The sequence below is a fragment of the Mesoplodon mirus genome (genome assembly GCF_964341445.2).
Source record: "Mesoplodon mirus genome assembly, chromosome: 12".
Taxonomy (NCBI): domain Eukaryota; kingdom Metazoa; phylum Chordata; class Mammalia; order Artiodactyla; family Ziphiidae; genus Mesoplodon; species Mesoplodon mirus.
Genome location: NC_138988.1, coordinates 21482853 through 21505482, shown reverse-complemented (window position 1 = coordinate 21505482; position 22630 = coordinate 21482853). Strand labels below are relative to the sequence as shown.

At 43.6% G+C, this 22630-nt stretch overlaps 1 protein-coding gene across 2 annotated transcripts in view; it reads right to left on the bottom strand.

Annotated features, from left to right (window-relative positions):
- Positions 1–22139, bottom strand: part of EOGT (EGF domain specific O-linked N-acetylglucosamine transferase) — a 36677-nt gene extending 14538 nt beyond the window's left edge. Inside the window, exons 1-8 of one of the 2 annotated variants that reach the window (XM_082637930.1) lie at positions 21978–22139; positions 18187–18410; positions 16708–16808; positions 16007–16115; positions 13758–13852; positions 13295–13399; positions 9286–9392; positions 6295–6398 (exon numbers count right to left, since the gene is read on the bottom strand). In XM_082637930.1, the coding sequence (XP_082494056.1) occupies positions 6295–6398; positions 9286–9392; positions 13295–13399; positions 13758–13852; positions 16007–16115; positions 16708–16808; positions 18187–18410; positions 21978–22050 (918 nt within the window). In that variant the 5' untranslated portion in view covers positions 22051–22139. Of the gene's footprint in view, positions 1–6294; positions 6399–9285; positions 9393–13294; positions 13400–13757; positions 13853–16006; positions 16116–16707; positions 16809–18186; positions 18411–20288; positions 20334–21977 lie in introns of those variants that run through there. The other variant, XM_082637931.1, reaches the window with a different exon arrangement.
- Positions 22140–22630: the final 491 nt, after the last annotated feature.

The window sequence follows — 22630 nt, the reverse complement described above, 5'->3', positions numbered from 1 at the left end:
GGAAAGAAATCTGAGAGCAAGAAAACGCCTTGACAGTTTTAACATTAAAAACATAATGGGGGCTTCCTTGGTGGCGCAGTGGTTGAGAATCTGCCTGCCAATGCAGGGGACACGGGTTCGAGCCCTGGTCTGGGAAGATCCCACTTGCTGCAGAGCAGCTAGGCCCGCGAGCCAAAACTACTGAGCCTGCACGTCTGGAGCCTGTGCTCCGCAACGGGAGAGGCCGCGATAGTGACAGGCGCGCGCACGGCGATGAAGAGTGGCCCCCGCTTGCTGCAACTAGAGAAAGCCCTCGCACAGAAACGAAGACCCAACACAGCCAGAAATTAATTAATTAATTAATTAATAGAAAAAAACAAAAAAACCTGATTAGACCCTTTGTAAGTTTATTAAAAAAAACCATAATGAATGTAACTCTAGGAAATGATGTCCCTATTGATTAATGAATAACATAATTCCCCATTGACATTAATGAGTGATAATAATAATAATATACTTTTTAAATTTATTTATTTATTGGCTGCGTTGGGTTTTCGTTGCTGCACATGGGCTTTCTCTAGTTGCGGCGAGCAGGGGCTACTTTTCATTGCAGTGCGCGGGCTTCTCATTGCGGTGGCTTCTCTTGTTGCGGATCATGGGCTCTAGGCACACGGGCTTCAGTAGTTGTGGCACACGGGCTCAGTAGTTGTGGCTCACGGGCTCTAGAGCATAGGCTCAGTAGTTGTGGCGCAGGGGCTTTGTAGTTCCATGGCATGTGGGATCTTCCCAGACCAGGGCTCGAACCCGTGTCCCCTGCACTGGCAGGTGGATTCTTAACCACTGTGCCACCAGAGAAGTCCCAATAATAATAATATTAATAGTATCCTGCATACTTCCTACAGCTCAGGCACTGTTCTAAGAACTTGACATTATTAACACATTAAACCACCCCACTAACTTAATGAGCCAGGGAATACCATTATCCCCATTTTACAGATGAGGAAACTGAGACAAAGTTTAAGTAATTTTCCTCAACTGTAGAACTGCTGCATTTACAGGGCTGGGATTAAATCCAGTCTCTTTGGTTCCAGACTCCATGATTGTAACCTCTATATGGCAGTTGCCTTTTGATGAGAACCAGTTTTTTCTGGCACATTTACCAAATGCATTTCATTTTTGAAAAGTAGAAATTAATTACGTGCTCCATCAGCTGAAGGAAGGTCAATTTATTTCAAAATGGTAGAACTTAGACGGAAAAATTCAGCCAAAAGAAGTAAGAAATATGTATTGTAGGGTTACATTCAAGGTCTACAGTTGGTTATACGTGACTTTCATTATGTTCATGTCTTTTTTTTTTTTTTTTTTTTTGCGGTACACGGGCCTCTCACTGTTGTGACCTCCCCTGTTGTGGAGCACAGGCTCTGGACGTGCAGGCTCAGCGGCCATGGCTCATGGGCCCAGCCGCTCCACGGCATGTGGCATCTTCCCGGACCAGGGCACGAACCCATGTCCCCTGCATCGGCAGGCGGACTCTCAACCACTGTGCCACCAGGGAAGCCCCTATGTTCATGTCTTTTTATCTTTACAGCATTCTTTTTTTCAGATTTTGAAAATTTTATGTTGCACCTATTAGAGTTATTTCAAAGTTATTGAGAACTGTTAGATGTGGTGATAAAAAATAAAAATTCTTTCCCTCGATGTTTCTCCAGTGCTGTTCTAATAAAGGCCCTTCTCAACACCATCAAAAATTGAATGTCCCAGTTTTGGTTCAATAATAAATAAAGGACGATTAAAAGAAGTGATTCTAGACAGTTTCCTGAGAAAAAAATACTTGGGATAAAATAAGATACCTTTGAAAGGAAAATTTAATAATAAAATAAAGTAATCCTGACTGGTCCCTTTTCAGAGAAATCATGTAGTATTCAGGAATAACTACCTCTAGAAGCTTCTTCCCTAGAAGTCCCTGAAATTCAAATTATCTGCCACAGGGGAAGGAAGGGTTTTCCAGTCTTATGAGGAAGAATAGCTGGATATTCTTAAAGATGACATAAAATTTCCTGTTGTGTATATCTCAAACTTGAACAACCTATGACTTAGAAATTCCAGTTATAGGAATCTGCCCTGCAGAAATGCTAGGATGACTACGTAAAGACATACGTATATGAAAAGGATGTTCAGGACAGCATTTCCGTAAAGAGCAAAGAACTGGAAACAAATTAAATGTGATCAGGGTGGGGATAGAGGTAAATACACACATTAAGGCTTCCACCAAACATCCATGACATCCAGCAAATGGAATAGCGTGCAACCACGAAAGAAAGGACAATCCTAAATGTGCTGACTTGGAAAGATGCCCACCATATGATATTAAGTTAGCAATATAAGAGAACATATTTTATTTTCTATAAGGATATAAACATATCCTTATACAAATTTTACATAACATATATATCCTTATATAAATCCTTACCTAAATGTTGTAAAAGGATATATTTACACTTATTAAAATAAAGTCTCCCAAGGGACTCTCACACATGTTAACCACAGTTACCTTCAACGGAAATGGAATTGGAGAAGACAAAGGAGAATTTTTTTTCAACTTTACATACTTCTGTGTTGTTTGAACTCATTATAACCTGGTCTTACTTGCATAATTAAAAATGGCAATAATAAAGCTATACTACTGTTCCTTGTGTGCAACCCTGCTGTGCCCAGAAATGCATCTGCAGGAGCGTCCCTCATTGCATATGGCTCGAGGTTGGAGGCCCTACCCAATCCTGCTGAGGAAGCCACGTGCCTGAAGGGCAGCCAGACTGCTGACCTTTGTGTGGACGAGAAGGGGAGGCCTCAGAGGCTTCCTTGTGGGACAGTTCGTAAAATGTCACTAGGATCTGACCTGCGGCCACTGCCACCTCCCTGTTCTTCCCCTGGGTGCATAGCTCCTCCGAGGCCTTCAGGACTGGCTCTATGGCAACACCGTCCACCGTTGTTGGAAGCCATCCTGGAGCCATTGCACCATGACAAAGTCATGAGCAACGGAAGGCGAAACTGCAAGGCAGCGCCATGCCAGGGAGGTGGACTACAGCTCTGTTGTTATGTTTTATGATAATAAATTTACATACAGGGGCAATTTTGGGGGGATGTTGCTCCACGTGAAAGAAAAATTCCTCTGGGACTCCCCCTCCTGAAACTACCACAGAATGGGAAGTACCCACTAAAGCCCCGTGGAAATGGGTAAAGAATTAAGAGCCTGGAACTAAGGGGATGTTCTTATGAAAAACACCCTCTAGTATGGAGTTATGGCCATGGGCCGGAGTTCCTGATGACGACATAGGAAATTTATGGTTCTATTATAAAGGAAGATTAATTATAGAAAAGCAAATGACTAGAGCAGAATTGGTTGCTAGGGTAGGGAGAAAACACTGTCTCAGTTGAAGGAAACAACGAGAAAGAGCATGCAGGGTATATTGTAAATATTTTCATGGAACCATTGTAAAAGGTTGCCCATGCAAGAAGAGAAATAGGAACGAGTAGCTCCAACTTTTACAACTGAAATAATCATATAACTGCTTGGCTTGGTTACTAAGAAACAACCTGTGATTAATGGGAACTTGGGGAAATATTTTTAATAGGACATCTAGAAACTAGGGGATATTTGTTTTAAAAAATCTTTATAGAACATTTTGAGGTTTGATTGTGCTAAGATTGTTTGGCCGCGTACCTGGTAATGTAATCAACTACAATATATAAACCTGTGATTGTAAACAATAGAAGAAGAATGAAGAATAAAGACATGAGAAAGAGAAACATGCAATGCTGATACTTTAAGAAGTGTAATAGAATTATTTCCTTCGCCGACGCTATCCATCCCTTGGGTATCCCTGGACTAGCTGGAGCTGGACTCCAGCACACCGTGGGGGGTTTGAAGCACCATCAGCCTCGGGGAGGCAGGGTTGCTTCCTTCAGTGCCTCACCAGCCAAAGAGAACCGGTCGGCGGCCACACAACACCTCACCCCCCCACCCCATCCAACCTACAGGATTCCGTGGGCCTCAGTTCTGGAACAACCTGGCCCTCGCCTGTCCTGAGACCCTGACTGAGCAACTAGCAAAGGCCTCTCTGACCAAGAAAACAGGTTTAAAATGGACGCCCAGAGAGGAGGAGAGGAGGGAGGTCACACCAGGCAGGCCAACCTGCTCGGCTAAATGCATCCTGCACGGCCAGGGCAGTCGAGGTCAGGCTGCACTAACATCACACACCCAGTGAACTGAGCAACCAGGGAGCCCTGTGGTGGCCATGCATTCTCTTCACTCCACCCCAGCAGGCACCAAGAAGGGGGAGTTTGTAGGAGCTGGCTCGGTTTAACTCAATCCACTAAAGGAAGCCACAGAAAAGCATGCAACAAGATACAAGGAAGCTTCTGGAAAACTTTCCATCTACTTAACAAGTTCTGCAGGGAAGTACAGGGAGGCGATAAAGCACTGTGGTTGCAGGGCACAGGTCTGGGGGCAGACTGCCTGCACGGGCACCCTTGTCTCAACCCCTGGCTGACTGTGTCATCCTAGAGACACTGCCTGCCACTCAAAGCCTCAGCTTCCTGATCTGTAAGATAAACGAACAGAAACCCTAGTCCACGAAGGGTATGCGCATTAAATGAGAGCTGCCAACAGCTGGTACCGTGGCCTGGAGGCCACAGACTTACGCAAAAAGAGGAAAGGGAAGGAACTTCTGATCCCTTTGTTCCCTGAAACATTGCCAAGAAATGGAACTGAGGTGGCGGCAGAACTGGAACACAAGAGGGAAACGAAAGTCCGTACAAAGAAGGAAACTAAAAGGGAGCGTTAGCACGCCAGGGATATCAGAACCCATTCCCATCGATAAGAGACATGAAGTCAAACTACTACAGGCCTAGGAAGCCATGGTCATGAAAACCTCTCCACACAGCTCTGCTACCAGCCTCCTATCAGCATTAGCAAAATCATTAGCATTAGCATTAAAAAGCATTAGCAAAAAAAGCATTAGCAAAATCAGTTGCCCTTTTGCACAAGAACCTGACGTTCAGTTAATGCTCTAGCTCTGCTCTCTGGAAACAAGACAGTACGTCTCCCCTATGCTCTAGGTAGCACTGTTTATAATTTTAAAAGACACTCGATGGGTACATTGCATGTGGACTGGGAAAGAGTACAAGGACTCCTGTAACCGGTTGTGTCTCTCAGGATCCTGGGGGCTTGGCCAACGCAGTTGTTCCAGAAGATATTGGCCCCCATGGGATCTATACCTGCCCCAGGTGGATCCCGTCTCCTCGCATCTGAACTGTGCTATGTGGGCTGCTAAGACTTCCCGGAAGCAATGCCTGATGCTGCCCTGCCAGCAAGCCATGGTTCCCCTGCACTAGCCTTCCAAAGAGACTCAGGACAAAAAGGGGGCCTATAAGCGCCCTGGGCGCTTGGAATGTCTGGCTGACCCTGAGATGAGTTCTCCGTGGGTGTTCTCACTGCCCAGGTTAGGCAGCCTTTTTCGTGTACACTATACACACCATGTGTTCTCCTGCCCACTGTCACTGTCATGGTTCACATTCAGAGCCCATGTGCTATGGACCAGGCATTGTGACTGTTCACACACGATATGCTTCGTCCTCAAAATGACACTGAGGGAGATACTGTAATAATCCCATTTCACAGGTGAGAGCACTGGGGCAACTCCCCGGGTTACCTGGGATGGTGGAGGGGCCAGCTATGGGGAAAAGCAGGGGAAAGGCAGGCAAAGAAAGAGAGGAGGGAAGAAAAGACTGCACTAAAAACAAATAAGCCCACAGCAGGTGGGATTCAACATGTGTATTTATGTGCAGATACACATGGCACAACCTGGCATAAAGCAGGAAATAACAAGGAAGCTGCAATGAAGCAAAACGGATGGTAATGACAAGAGGCCAAACTGTAACCAGAGGCAAGCTCTCCTCTCATGGGTCATGTGGGGAGTCACGGAGGTTAAGTGAATGACAGTCTTTTATGCCCATCTCAGAGGAAACTTGAGCTCCACCTGCCCAAAGAGGGAAAGAAATCTTCTACAACCTCTTTCTAAAATTCCAGGAATAAAGGTATATGCATATACCTGTATCTGCCCATATATTACACCTACACGTAAATTCAGCCACACAGAGGCGTTCACACACAACTGCACACGTGTGGATGTATGTCTGTACATGAGTATATGTAAATGTGTGTGTCTTAGAAAATTCCACTGCACAAGATCAGAGTCACACAGGTATTGAGCAAGGCAAAGACAGCGCCGAAGCAGGGAGCCTGTTTTTACTTACTGTGTCCCACATCACAACGTGCACATCTGTGCTGAAGGAATTATTAATGTGCTGAGTAATATAAAGATTGATGAAATCACAGAAGTGGTGATACATGTTAACACCTAGGATTGGAAAAAAGAAATCCATGTTAATTAACCCCGAAGAACAAACGATCACACAATTTTTATTCTACCCCGTCTACTTATCGTATGATAGACTTTTAGCTGAAACCAGTGGGGGGAAGATTAAGAGTTTTTCCAAACCTAAAATGATCAGGACACAGGTAGTTCTCAGTTGACAGACTGACTGTGTTCAAAAATTCACTTTCAAATTGGAAATTAGGAATAAATTTTCCCATATACACTAAGAAACAAATGGTCATTACATTCCCAGAAAAAATAACAGAAGCCTATTTAACTCAATATGGGGTAGAACTATAGAACTGTGAAGACTAATCACTATTTTTATGATCATTTATTGTTTTTAAATCAATGGACACCTGGTCATCATGGAAGTATTGACAAAGTATTGACAACTATTAACATTTTGGTATTTTTCATTCCTGTCTCTTTTTCTCCTATTTAATCACTACTTATATTGCTTCTTGGGAAAACATTAACCAACTATCATTGAAAAGAGCTGAATGTCTCATGTCCTAATTAAAAGAGCATAAACTCTGGAGTCAGAAGAACTGAGTCGAATTATGAGCAAGTACTCAGGCAAGTTTGTAAATTCCAAAGCTTTAGCTTTCCTACCAGAAATAGGAAATCAATATACTTAGGTGCCAGCTTTTAGGTAATGTACCTAAAGTACCCAGCCCAGCACCTGGAACTAAGTGAAAACTTAGTGAAGACCAGCTGGATCCTGCTGGGTCAGAGGAAAGGGGAGGGCAGTGCTGGTATTTTTAAGTTCCTAAGTCCGGCATTCATAAGAAACTGAAAATTTTCTCAATCTCTCTCTCTCTCTCTTTCTCTTTCTCAGTCTCTCTCTCTCTCTCTCTCTCTCTCTCTCTGTCTTCTGCCCTCTCTCTCTCCCCTGTCTCTTTTTCTCTCCACTTAGGTATGGAGGACCCAATATTCAACCTGGAAATGTACAAACCTAAATGGGATAAAATTCCAAGAACATTTAAAATATGCACTTTGAAGAAGGGAAAATGCTGATTAAAAGAAAAACAGTGACTCTCAAAAGCAGAAATCATAAAATATTCTGACTTCATTCCTACAGTGAATAATAACGTTGTGTGCCAGAAAATAAGAGTGAAAAGCACTCCATTTATGAAAGTCAAGTCATTATGCTATACACCTTTAACGTATAAAGTGCTGGATGTCAATTATAACTCAACAAAGACAAGAAAAAGGAAAATAATACTCCCTTCTTTTCAGACTGGTATCTTAGCTGAATGTTTAGAGGGACTTTTCTCTTTCACCCAGAAAAATCTTGCCAAAGAGCATATTTTCAAATAAATAAGAAAAAGAAAGTTCTAGGGCAACCCATCCCCTTTTCCCAGGTTAGCACACAGCACACGTTAGCTCTCTCATGAATTGTTCAGCAAGTTTACAACATTTATTGAGGGATACTGAATGCACAAAATAGCACTTGGTACCAGGAGAATTTATAAAAGAGGGAGAAAACACAGGCTCTGTCCTCAAGAAATGGGCCCCAAATGAGTCTTGTTCTGCGGAATACTCATTCTCTCAAGGTAAGAGTTAATGTGAAAAGGAACGCTGGATGACAGCGTAAGGTAGAAGAAAAAGGCAGAGTTATGAATATAGGAAAGAAATGACACATGTCTACCCTGGCCTATTATTCCTACTTTACATCCTTTATTGCATAAGTAGCTACATAAATTTAACTGTTCACACATGTTCAACCCTTTTTCAGGCAGATCAGTGTTTTCTTTGCCCCATTTTAATCTGCATATTTTAGAAATGAGTCAGGACCTTGAACACAGCAGTTTTACCTGCTCTCATTTCCAAAACCTAAACTTGTCTGACTTCTGAACCCCATACTTTGTAATATAACACTTAGGACTTCAGAAGGCAGAGCACATTAAAAATATGATCAATAGGGCTTCCCTGGTGGCGCAGTGGTTGAGAGTCCGCCTGCCGATGCAGGGAACACGGGTTCGTGCCCCGGTCTGGGAAGATCCCACATGCCGCGGAGCGGCTGGGCCCGTGAGCCATGGCCGCTGAGCCTGAGCGTCCGGAGCCTGTGCTCCGCAACGGGAGAGGCCACAACAGTGAGAGGCCCGCGTGCCGCAAAAAAAAAAAAAAAAAAAAAAAAAAAAGATCAATAAATTAGAGGAATTCTGAAATATTTGTGACAGGCGGCTCTCTGTATTTCACCTTGAGCCCAGCCTCTCATGAATTTGGATGTGGTGTGGCCTAGAAACCTCCACTTCTTGTAATGAGAGAGATAACGGAGTATGATTTGTGTTGCTCCCCTCCAGGGCAATGAGTTCACAAAGCAAAAGCTGTGCTTGCATGTGGAGAATTAGAAGCTATAACCTTAAGTAGGAAAATAATTTTAACTTTTTTTTCAAGAATATATGGCAGAGCTAACTTCCAAAAGAATTTTAAGTTAACTTTAGTCATGGAGATGATACCAGAAAGTTTGCCAGAAGAGGTCATAGGCCTTCCTTTCCCACCTGCACTATATACATGGCTTTTAATTTTTAAAGAGTTCTACTGAAGCACCAGCTAAATCAAGCGATTAGGGAAACCACATGAGGTAAATGTAGTTACAAAAGGGGTACCCAGTCTTTCTCCTCTCATCTTTTGATTTTGATTGAGTCATTTGATATCAATGTGAAAGTTTCTTCTAGCATGCCAAAAATATAAAACAGTGGGAAGTTCAAATTAGTTCACTTCTTCACAAGAAGAAAGCAAAAAGCAAATCTATTGTTTAATGTCACACTGCTTGCCCCCAAATTATAGGAAGACATATATCAAAAAAAGGAACAAAACCACATTAACCAATAAATAAATAACAGACAAATTAACTTCTCACCTGCATCTAATTTCATGAAGTAGGTTGGTTTCTCAATAACAATGTCACACTTAGCATCTTCTACTGGTCTGAAGTTGAGCTGAGTATAGCTTTGTAGCTCAGCAAACCTGGAATTAAGAATCAAGAGATACTTTCAAAGGGATCCTCCTGGACTTCCTACTGAAACCTTGTAACTTAGGATCTGTTCATTAAGCAGATTTTATTTCTAGAAAACACTCTTATAAAGACATGTGGAACTTCTCAAACTTACTAACATTTATGCAACTTGATATCGATTTTAATGTTGAGACAAAAAGCAAAAACGATTTTAAATTTCAGCCTAATGTGCAAGACCAACTGGGAACTTTGCTGACAAAGAAAAAATTTACACATAGAGTTGACCAAAAAACTCTACCAGTAAAGTGGGAAGATTTAAAAAGGTTTCTTGCAGTCTGACGAGGCTCAGAAGTAACACTGACCCAGAGAACCTTCTTGGATTCTGAGAAACATGGCATTCCTAGAATTACCAAGTGCCTAGAAAAAACAGCAGACAGCTATGCTTCCCAGAGGAAAGGAACGTCTGTTTCTCGGAAAACAACTTTGGAAGCCACTTGGTACAATTTTCTTCCATACAAAAGAAGACAATCACAAGTTAACCTAAAGATCGCTGTAACTCTTCATCTTTGAGACCATGTCTGAGGTAAGACAAATATCAAATAGAGCCTTTTAAAACACACATAATGCTGAAATATTTATTGTAGTGGCTTCAAAAATAGGTCCACAAATTCTGTGATACTTCTTCCTTCAGGAGGTAGAGGTGAATATCCTCCCATGGAGGGTGAGTTGGACTTAGTGATTCACTTCTTCTTTTTTTTTTAATTTAATTTATTTATTTTTTGGCTGCATTGGGTCTTTGTTGCTGCTCACAGGCTTTCTCTAGTTGTGGCGAGCGGGGGCTACTCTCTGTTGCGCTGCACAGGCTTCTCATTGTGGTGGCTTCTCTTGTTGCAGAGCACAGGCTCTAGGCGCACGGGCTTCAGTAGTTGTGGCTCACGAACTCTAGAGCGCAGGCTCAGTAGTTGCGGCGCACGGGCTTAGTTGCTCCGCAGCATGTGGCATCTTCCCAGACCAGAGCTCGAACCCATGTCCCCTGTATTGGCAGGCGGATTCTTAACCACTGCGCCACCAGGGAAGCCCTGGTGATTCACTTCTAATGAGCAGAATATGGCAGAAGTGATGGTGGTCACTTCCTAGATTAGGATATACAAAGATCAAGGCCTCCATCTTGGGACATGCTTGTGCTCGCTCTCTCTCGCTCTCTCTCTCTCTCTCTCTCTCTCTCTTTCTCAGACAACATGCTCTTGGGGAAGCTGGCTGCCATGCTGTCAGTAGCCCTACGGAGAGGCACATATGGTAAAGAAATGACACCTCTGGCCAACAGCCAGACAAGAAAACCCAAAGATGACATGCGAGCTTAGGAAGCAGATTCTGCAGGCCCAGCTGAGCCCAGAGAGGGCCACAGCCCTGGTCAACAGCTTGACTGTAGCATCCTCAGAGACCCTGGCCAGAGCCACCCAGCTAAGCTGCCTCCAAATCCTGGCTGTCAGAAACTTCGTGAGATAATAAATGTTTATCGTTTTAAGCTGCTAAATGTCTGAGTAATTTAATATACAGCAATAACTAATACAAATACACCCTAGGGAACTATCATGATGTCAAAAGGTAGTGGGAAGCAAATATCAAACATTTATTTTGGATCTCAGATATCAAAGTGTGCTAGGAATCAAAATGCCCACGAGAAAACAGGAACTCCTACTGCAAAAGTCTGTTAAGTAAGATCCTGCTTTGCAGAGAGTAAAATGATAGACTGTTATCCTGAATGGTTTACTTAGCATGAATGTTTGACCTCAAAAATGAACTCTCTTTGACATAAATCATAGCAATATTTTTTGATCTGTTTCCTAAAGCAAAGGAAATAAAAGCAAAAATAAACAAATAGGACCTAAGTAACCTTTTTTTATTTTTATTTTTGGCCACTCCAAGTGGTGCGGCATGTGGGAACTTAGTTCCCTGACCAGGAATCAAACCCGTGTCCCCTGCAGTGGAAGCACGGAGTCTTAACCACTGGACTGCCAGGGAAGTCCCAGGACCTAAGTAAACTTAAAAGCAGTTGTAAGCAAAGGAAACGGTTGACGAAATGAAAAGACAATCTACAGAATGGGAGACTATATTTGCAAATGATATGACAGATAAGAGGTTAATATCCAAAATATATAAAGAGCTCATACAATTCAACATCAAAAAAAAAAACAACTCCATTAAAAGATGGGCAAAAGAACTGAGTAGACATTTTTCCAAAGAAGACATGCAGAGAGCCAACAGGCACATGAAAAGATGCTCAACATCGCTAATCATTACGGAAATGCAAGTCAAAACCACACCTGTCAGAATAGCTATCATCAAAAAAACACAAATAACAAATGTTGGCAAGGATGTGGAGAAAAGTGAACCCTCATACACCATTGCCAGGAATGTAAATTGGTGCAGCAGTTACCAATGGGGAGAGGGAATTGCGGAGGGGCAAGATAGGGGTAGGGGATTAAGAGGTTCAAACAATTAGGTATAAAATAAATAAGCTACAAGGATATATTGTACAACAGAGGGAATACAGCCAATATTTTATAGTACCTATGAATGGAGTATAACCTTTAAAAACTGTGAATCCCTATGTTATATACCTGAAACTTATATAATATTGTACATCAACAATACCTCAATAAAAAGAAAAAAATGAACATTATATGAGTGTCCTGTAAGTGTCCTGACTGTAAAGGGGAGCATGACAATTTCTAGGATGACAGAGCAGTTCTGTAGCGTGATGGTAATAGTGGTTACATGTACCTAAGCATATGATATAAATTTTATAGAGCTATACATGCCCCTAAAAAATAAAGAATGCATGTAAGCACTGATGAAATCCAAATGTGTTTAGTTAATAATATTGTACCAATGTCAATTTCCTGGTTTGGATCATTGTGCTATGGTTATGTAAGATGTTATCATTAGAGGAAGCTGGGGTAAGGGTACAATGGAAACTCCTTGTACTATTTTTTAAACTTCTTGTACCATCTTTAAACTATTTTTAAATGTCTACAAATCTCAAGTTATCTTAAAATAAAAAGCTTTTAAAGTACCCTAATTCTTTAATATCTAAAGATGGTAAATTTCTTGATAGACTAGTTTAGTATTCAAAATGTTTTAAATCAAAATGTGTTCTCCAATCTTTATATAAAGTTCAGAAAGCTTCTCAAAGGTGCTTAAAGTCCGGGTAGTGTTTACCTTTGGAAAGGGGGGTGGAGGTTGTGTCTGGAAGGGAGCCTGGGTGGATGATGGTCTATTTTTGACCCAGGTAAGAGTTACTCAAGTGGGTTCATTTTTTCATAATCCAAACTGTACATTTCTCTATATGCTTGGTATGTACTTCAATAAATGTATATTTTTAAAAAAATGTTCCCCAAAACACATGCAGAAATTATGAGTTTAAAAAGTTCAGTTTTGGGCTTCCCTGGTGGCGCAGTGGTTGAGAGTCCGCCTGCCAATGCAGGGGACACGGGTTCGTGCCCCAGTCTGGGAAGATCCCACATGCCGCGGAGCGGCTGGGCCCGTGAGCCATGGCCACTGAGCCTGCGCGTCCAGAGCCTGTGCTCCACAACGGGAGAGGCCACAACAGTGAGAGGCCCGTGTACCACAAAAAAAAAAAAAAAAAAAAAAAAAAAAATTCAGTTTTGAACTTTTTTCTTTCATTAGCAAATAGTAAGTACTATATCACACTTCCGAATATTTTATCAATATATATTTAATTCAGATACAACTGATGATTCACTCTGGAGCCACCACTCCCCAGAAGCTCAGGCCAAATTATCTACAAATAGAGTAACATTTTCCATTTGAGAGTCCCTACCAAAATCTGCAAGTACCAATAATAAAGACAAATATTTCAGAAACATATTTTCCAAAAAAAAAATCTTACCAAGACTGCAGAGGGCTTTTGCGCTGGCCTTGAGACATCAACATACGAATGTCAAGTTTACAGTGTCCTCCAATTTCCCCACTCTGGAAAAAATCTTCCTTAAATCTGGTGTACAACAAAAAATTAAGTTAAGCTTGGAAAATTTTTTCATGACTCAGACACGTGGGTTGTAACTAAAGTGGTTTGCCAATTTCCAAAATCAGTTTTTCATCAGAAGTTAACTCTTTATAATAGAATATCTCAAACATACACAAAAGTAGCAAAATGGTATAAGGAATCTAATGTACCCATCACCCAGTTTCATAATGATCAACTCATTATGACCAATGCGGGTCATCCATCCCCTCCCCCATTCCCCAACCTCATCACCATATTATTAGGAAGCAAATCCAAGGCTTGCAAATCCTGAAACTGCAGATATTTCAGGATTTCCCTTAGATTTTAACATCTCCCACTGAAGTACCTGTCGTGGTTTCTCTTGATGTTTCTTAAATCAAGGTAGAGATTGGTCGCTCTGCAGTACTGAAGGTAACGGGAACACACTAGACTTGAGTCACTCTGAAATAAGGTTGAGAAAAAAGAAAAAAATAACTGCAATTATTAACAATTCCAGGACAGACCAGACTTGCTTGACACCATGCTGACAGCATGTTGCCTTCAGGTTCCAACCACACGATGTGATGAAAAGTGCTTCCTGATGACCACTTCTGTTGAAGGATTCTTCTCCCCGGCAGACATTGGCCAAGCATATTTTTACCAATTTGTACACTTTTAGGTTACTACGACGCACCCTTAAATGTTCTATCACCTTCAAACGTTAGAGAGTCAGCAGCTGTATTTGTGGTTCATTTCACCCTCCTGGAAAAAAAATAATGCACTCAGAACCCTCACTAAGCCCGCAGCTATGTGAAAAAGCATTTTCCAAAGACCAGCCAAAGGAAACAAGGAAGAATGCACACGTCAGAGTCATTAAAATGCAAGGCGGGAAGGGCAGTTTGCCAATTTGAATTGGAGGTACTTTCTGCAAACCTTAAAACCTGTGGGAGGGCTTCCCTGGTGGCTCAGTGGTTAAGAATCTGCCTGCCAATGCAGGCGACACGGGTTCGAGCCCTGGTCCGGGAGGATCCCACATGCCGCAGAGCGACTAGGCCCGTGTGCCACAACTGCTGAAGCCCCCGGGCCTGGTGCCTGTGCTCCACAACAAGAGAAGCCACTGAAATGAGAAGCCTGCACACTGCAGCGAAGAGTGGCCCCCGCTCGCTGCAACTAAAGAAAGCTCACGTGCAGCAACGAAGACCCAACACAGCCAAAAATAATAAATAAATTAAAAAAAAAAACCTGTGAGAGTCTCTGTCTCCACAGCAGCGTGAGAGCCATGTTTTCTAACTCACTGAGGTAAAGGAGTTTTTGTTTGTTTTGGGTTTTTTTTTACAAATTTATTTATTTTTATTTTTGGCTGCATTGGGTCTTCGTTGCTGCGCGGGCTTTCTCTCGTTGTGGCGAGCGGGGGCTACTCTTCATTGCGGTGCGCAGGCTTCTCATTGCGGTGGCCTCTTCCATTGTGGAGCACGGGCTCTAGGTGCACGGACTTCAGTAGTTGTGGCTCGCGGGCCCTAGAGCGCAGGCTCAGTAGTTGTGGAGCACGGGCTTAGTTGCTCCGTGGCATGTGGGATCTTCCCGGACCCGGGTTGGAACCCGTGTCCCCTGCATTGGCAGGCGGATTCTTAACCACTGTGCCACCAGGGAAGCCCCTGAATGGTGTTTTGGAATCTGGAGTTGGTAAGGAGTCATAACCTGATAGCATAAAACCTAACAAGGCAGATCTTGGTGAGGAAAGCATTCTGCAAACTGCCTTGGAAGAGGTGTGCGAGGTGGAGATGGGGCCCTTCCCTGCCCTTTCCACATGAACAGCTAAACTCCAGACAAAGTGTAAAACGTCGTCTGTGAAAGACACCCCTCAGCAGTGCAGGTTAACGCCTTGCCTCCATCTTCCGGTTCAGCCACCTTGCTAGAATCGCTTGAAGTTCTTTCACGCGACACCCTCCAAAAGCGCTATACAGCATCTATTCAGTTTTTGAAAGCAGTTGGAAGCCATGTCCTCCTTTCAAACATATATCAGATTGTCATAGTTTGAGGCAATTAAAATATTTCTGGGTTTAGAATTATTCCCCCCAACATATACTAAAGAAGATAGGTTGATAAATTACATCTTTATAAATGCCCTTGCAAGTAGTTTGGGACACATGATACACCCTCACCATTCTGTGTTTGTTAGCACTTTGCAGCTTGCAAAACGCTTTTCTGTATGTTTGCTGGCTTGATTCTCACAAACAGTATAGCAGATAGGCAGGGCAGGTATTATCGATGCCAATGGACCAGAGAGGGAGGGATTCCTTTCACAGTGCCATCTATCTTGTTTTTATATTATGATCTAACCACTATGAGTGTAGGGGATTAAGAGATACAAATTATTACGTATAAAATAAGCTATAAGGATATCTTGTATAACACAGGGAATATAGCCAATATTTTATAATCACTAAAAATGGAATATAACTTTTAAAAGTGTGAATGTGAATCACTATATTGTATATCTGTAACTTATATAATATTGTACATCAACTATACTTCAATAAATAAATGAATAAATAAATAAATACTACGGGTGTTTCTGAATAAACACACTCGTTTATGAAGGGGTTAAACACCCACCATTCCCTTTGGCTGGCAGAGCACATGGAGTTCCTCCAGCCGCTCTCCAGAATACCCAAAGTCAGCTTGCTTCCAGAATATTTCCTGGGCTGATTCAAGAGTGTCCGTCCTGTTAGAAAACAAAAAATTCTGTGATATTCATCTTTTTACTTTTTCGGACCTTAAATTTTCTAAGTGTTAAATTGCTAGAAGTCAGTCATTTTTTTTAAGTAAACTATCGTAATTTAAAAATCTATCCCTCACTACATGAAGTAACCAAAATAAGTTATTTATAGACTTACTCCCATATAATAAAAATACAAAATGGAAAGGTATGAAGTTAAGATCATCTGGAGCTGAAGACAATGAACTGTTAATTACTGTATTTGCTTTACCCCGTGAACCCTGCGTGTGTTGGAAATACTGATTATACTTAACTCTCTTCTCCAGAACCAAGGGAAACCATCCATTTATCTTCTTAGCATATGCTGGGGGAAAATATTTTCTGTGATCCATACTGTTTTCTCTCTCTGGCAGAGGAAATGAGAGATATTCCTGTCCCAGTGGGAGACAGTTGAACTCATGACTGTGTAAGCAAATTAATATCTAAAGGAATTACTATCTAATACCAAAAGAGTCTAGCTGGGGATTGGAGCCTCAGCGTACACTGCGGAGAAAGGAGACAAAGTACAGGGGAAGAGGTATTCCATCCAGAAACTTACCATCCCATATCCACGTAGGTGCAAACAGGGTAACTAAACCTGAACTCTGGTCTGCAGGATTTCTCATAACCCCAGCAGTACTTTAAATTTTCTAAGTGTTTCTGGAACATAAGAGGTATATGTTTAGACTTGTCTACCTTCTTCTGACATTTAGAGAGGACTCAGATTTTTTTCCATGAGGAAAACAAATCTTTATAGAACTTTAACCTTCATGTTTTATAACACTTATTCATGTAATAGAAATAAGTAAATTCTAAAAAAAGCAGTTTCAAGTTTCTTAACAACAATTATCCTTAATCACCAACCCCTCCCCCACCAGGTCTGTCCTCCCACCAAAAATCTGGGTTTTAGCTAGACTACCACAGATCATTTGAATTGCCGTTTTTATAACTTAATTAATTAGTTAATTTTTTATTGAAATATAGTTGATTTACAATGTTGTGTTAATTACTGCCATACAGCAAAGTGATTCAATTATACATATATATATATGTATACCCACATCCTTTTTTTTATTTATTCTTTTCCATGAAGATTTGCCATAGGATACTGAATATAGTTCTCTGTGCTCTACAGTAGGACCTTATGTATCCACTCTATATATAAAAGCTTACATCTGCTGACCCCAACCTCCCACTCCATCCATCCCCTAACCTCCTCCCCTGAACTGGAGTTTCTTGAAGTAGCTTAATAAAATCAGTGAGGAAACTGATCCTAAAATCAGTCCCTAGAGAGTCACAAAAATTGGAATTTCTATCACCAGAAGAATCACAACTAAACCGAAGGGATCAGCAGAGATTCCGGAAGATGTCACACCTCTGCAGCCCTCGGGGGATACAGCAGCTGCTGCCGGCCAGGGATCTTAGGATGCTGTTCTGCGAGGCCCCGGGAGCAGTCCTGATCTGACTCCCAGCCCTGCCTCTCCGCATGCTTCCTGTGCCAGCACCATGGGAAAGGAAATGGCTCACAATGCCCTGCTTTGATCTCTGAGGCCTCGTGAGATGTCTGAATGGGCTCCAATCTGAAACCTTTCCAACAACTCTAAAACAGAAGGAAGGCCGCAGTAATAGTCTTAATTATTTGGAGACAGAGGTGGAGGTGTTATTACCAAAATGAAGTGCTGAGAGAGCCTCTGAAGTGCAGATTAAGGAGAGGTGTGAAATCCTCCAGTTACTTTTAACTAGATATTCTTTGCTGCATCAAATCTAATTCACTTCATTTACAGAGTATACACATAGTATAGGCTGCCTATTTATTTTACTAGTGATTTAGATTTAAAATCTCACCTTTGTGAGTGGGACATAATTCTTAGCAAAGTTGAGTCACTAAGAAGCATTAGATGAAATACAAACACTGATTGACCCACAGTTGCAACCAAGAGACTAAAGTCTACTTTCAGGTTCAAGTTACAATGAGGAACTAGTGAACCAGCCTAAATTGCTTCCTTTTAAAAATATACAAGGAGAGAATAGTATTTACCTTATAAGGACAATGCGAGTCTTTCTTACAGACCATGGCAATATGCCTATTATTGTGCAAAAAGAAGGGAATATGCTCTTCTGGCAGGCGGAGGCTGGCATAGTTGAACAGAGGGGCGCCCAGAATGCCATCAGCCTGGGGAGGAACCTCGTCTTGGCCACTCAGGGGAACTTCATGAAGCAATGCTCCAAAGACAAGCAGCATGAACATAGCAACCTCCAAACCTAAAGGTCAAGTTGACAACATCCTCATTAAGACATACCCTTTCAAAGCCGAAGGGGTCAAGGGCTAAGCACAATAACAGTGAACTTCGCTATTTCACTGAATAATGTTCCTTTACTCTACAAATATTGATTGTGCACTTGTTGCCAGGCACTGTGTTGGGAGCTAGGTATACAGAGGTGAACAAAGCAGGAAGGACCCCTGCTCTCACGGAGCTTACAAGCTAGTGCAGTAGTCATAAACAATCAAATAAATAAGTTCAGATGATGACAAAGGCTGTGAATCAAATAAACCGAGGGCTGGCAAACTTTTTCTGGAAAGGGCCAGGTAGTAAATATTTTTGGCTTTGCAGGCCAGGCAGTGTTTGAGACAACTCCTCAACAGGGCCTTTATCAGGAAAGCAGCCATAGCTATGCTAGAGGAAAGGGGGGGCTGTGTTCTAATAAAACTTTATTTACAAAGATGGGAGGAGGACCTTGATAGGACTCTGTCTGAGTAAGTAAGGTAACGTGATACACAACACAGTAGGCTGGTTAAGCATATAGACTTTGAAGCTAGTCCACTGAGGTTGGAGTGTGGCTGCAGCCTAAGCTGTTTGACCTGGAGCAAGTTATTTAATCTTTCTGTGTCTCAGCTTTTCCATCTGTAAAATGGAAATCAGAATAACCCTTCCCCATAGGGCTGTTGTGAGTTAAATACTGGTAACGTGTCTAGATGTGCCTGGCACGTTAAATGCTACGTTAAGTGTTTATTAAATAAATGTTTAAAGCTACATGGGATGGGGTGGGGTTGCTAAGTAACGTTTGAGCTGAGACCTGCCAGATGAGGAGCAGTGAAAACATGCCAGGAAGAGAGAAGAAAGGAAGTACAATGGTTCCGAGCAAGTGTGTACCTGCTGAATAAAAACTAACAATCACTGCAGTATGTGAGAATATGCTACTTTTCTAAGTACCAGGATGCAGCAAGGAACGTACAGTTGAAAACTAAACTCCTAAGCCCTCGCGGAGCTTACATTCTAGGGGGTATAATAGCGTCTATGGGGACTTCCCTGGTGGTCCAGTGGCTAAGACTCTGTGCTGCCAATGCAGGGGGCCCAGGTTTGATCCCTGATCACGGAACTAGATCTCACATGTCGCAACTAAGACCCAGCACAGCCAAATAAATAAATAAATAAATATTTAAAAAAATAATAACATCTACGTTATTAACAACTAAGACTAAAACTAAGAAAACTCCAGGAGTGAGTTTTCCTAGTCTGCCTCAGGGCTGTGCCCTTAAACCCGCCCTGCCCCGCCTTAGTAGTGTGAAAAGAGACGATGGTCACGGACCTTACTGCATTTCTAACTCACCCTAGAAAGACTAAGTCTCTTAGACCAGATTTCACTTGTATTTCACAGATAATAATTGTGCCATTTTGGGTTCACTTTAGTGGTTTATTTGCTCTATTTTTTTTAAAGTGGTCTTCCCACCAGATGATAGAGCCCTGGTACACATGAGCAGCTCCCCAGCAGGTTCTGCTGTCACTGGAAAACACTGGAAAACCCAGCGTTCAAAATCAGTCTTCACTGACTATGGGCGATGAAGATGGAGCCTTTAGTAATAGACTGCTATGTTCAATCAGGTCTCAAGTCCCAAAGCCAAGTAATCATAACTAAACAGTTGGGACACCAAGAAGAAATCCCTTTCCCCTCTGGAGTGGGAAATACAGCGCCTCTTTTAGGTAACCCTAAAAGGAGTATATTGTTATTTGTTATAAAGGTCACCTGAATTAATATTGTTAGTTGGGACTTTTATCCAACCGTGAGTTGATAGCAATTTCACAAAATTTAAAAATACATATTAATAGCAACAGTGACTCTAATTATAATGAAAATATTTACCTCTTTAATCCGGAGAACCACCAAGAAGCTGTTGTGATGTTTCAGATATCTAAAATCTGTCAGAAATGAAACATATTACCTTAAAAGGATGTTAAAATAGACTTTCACATCCAGCTGATATTTTGAATTAAAGGAAATATTAAGAGAGAAGATAATTTAACAAGATATACCTGTAAGCAGAGGGACTGGCATTTAATGAGACACGCCTTAAGCAGAAGGCCTGGCTCAGGTGCCCTTTCCTTGCCTTAACAAATACATACTGCTGAAAGCAAGGTTGCAGGTCATAACCCTCAAGACAGCAACTTAACAGAACAGATTCTAACAGTGAGCAGGAAGGAGATGACCCACTTTCTACAGGCACCAACTGGCACAGGCCAACAGGACACTCAGCAGATAAAACATTCCTAGGAGAAAACAATCTGCCTGGTTCTCACCAAAGTAATCCGACTCACCGAATCAAACTGCTCCCTAGGCTCTACTACAACCTGAGCTTTCAGACTCAACAGGCAGAATGGCCAATCCTTTGCTCATCCCTTCAGGAAATAGGTCACTGCTATGACCAGGTCTTGACCTTTGGTTATCCAAATCCATTGTCCTGGACTGAGCTCTAGCCATAACTAAATCCACTGATCCATGAAGGAGTAACGCTTAGGTCAAGGGAAAAATCTAAAGACTCAGATCAGAAACCTGGCTTTTGCAGAGAGCATGCAGCCGCTTGCATAAACTAGGAGTGGCTGCTACTGCTTGAAAGCACAACCTCGGGGCCTGGCAGAGCCCTTCTGCTGTTGAGTCCTCTTGCGAGAGCCTCTGAGGGATGGGAGGGCGCACTTCCCCAGCAGATAGAAGCTTTAGCAGCTGAGCTACTTTTTCCTTCAGCACAAAACAGCTGTTTCCACCGGCCTAAGAAGGGGAAAGGGAAAAGCCTGAAAGATGATGAGACATGAAAGCCCGAGGCTGATAGGGAACACTACGGGTGAGAGGGGATGATGTTCTGTGACAGAGCTTGCGAAAGTTTAAAGAAGGCAGTGGACAGGTGAAAAGTTAAACGCATCTGACACCCACAAGGACTCCTAAAACTGCTCGCCCCGACAAGTGCTAGAAGTTTTCCACGGCAGGAGGTTAGAAAGGGCTTGTCTGTCTGAGATGCCCAGGTGAGGTCCACCAGCTGTCTGCTAGAACGTCAGTGAAACCAGGGCGGCCGGGTCAGCAGCGAGCGCCCTTCCGCGGCCTCGATGCTGCGCTGGGATTTGGGGCGCAGAGATCCCCGGGGGCCGCCCAACACCCAACACCGCACTGCCCACCCCCGGTCCCTGGCGCGCCTGGGAGGGGCCTGGAGAGCGGCTCCGCCCTGGCCTGGGAAACCCGGTTCAAGGGGGCGCCGGCCGGGGAGCCGGCGTTCTTCCCCGCGCCCAGAGGGCCCCCGGGGTCCCGTGCGCCGCTGCAGTCGCCATGAAGAGGCAGAGCGCTCGGGGTCGGGAGAGTCAGGATCAGCTTCCCCACGTCCGCCTCTTCGGCCCGCGGGCGATGGGAAGGCGCAGGCGGACTCATGGAAAGGCGCCAGCCCTCCGGGAAGCCGCGCCGGGAGCGGGCAGAAGCGCCCACCGCGCGCCCGGCCCCGAGACCCGCTCAGCCTGCCGCGGTACAGAGGGGCGCGGGTGAAGGCTCCGCGGACCCCGGGGCGAGTCCCACCTGGAGCCGGGCGAACCGGGGCTGCGGAGAAGGCGGCGGCGGCGGCGGCTGCTCCGGAGGAGGGAGTCGTCATAACCGGCGACTGCAGCTCACCGGAAACCTCGGGCGCCGGAGCCGGGCCAGGGGGCGCCCGGGAGCCGCCGGGACACCTAGGCTGGCCTGCGCGGGGAGGCGGACCCCCGCCGCGCCGGGGGCCGCCGGGGCAGAAGCCGGGCCACGCGGGCCGGGCGGGGGCTGGGAGCGCGGGGCCCGATGGCAGGTCCGCGGGGACCGGGCTCGAGGGGCACCGTCTGCGGTTCCCTGCGTTCTCCCGCCAGGGCCAGAGAACCAGACTGAACTGTCCTCCTTGGGAGGAAGGGATAAGGCGCTTAAAGGACCCTGGGACGGGTTGGGTAGAAAGCCTGACTCTCCTTCCCTTCTTCCTTCTCATTGCGTTGCATTGAGGCGGAGTTTTACTGTTTTCTTAATTAGAGCCGAAGTTGCCGCTCTCACTTTCATACGTGGGGCCTGCCCGTAGTTGGCAGCACTTTATGGTGGCCAACCGGAGGATGGAGGATTCTTTGGAGTCCTTGAATATTATGTAGTAATATTCTTGCCTCTCTTCGTAACTATCCGAAAACTCACCAAGATCAAATGCCGCTTTGTGGAGTTGG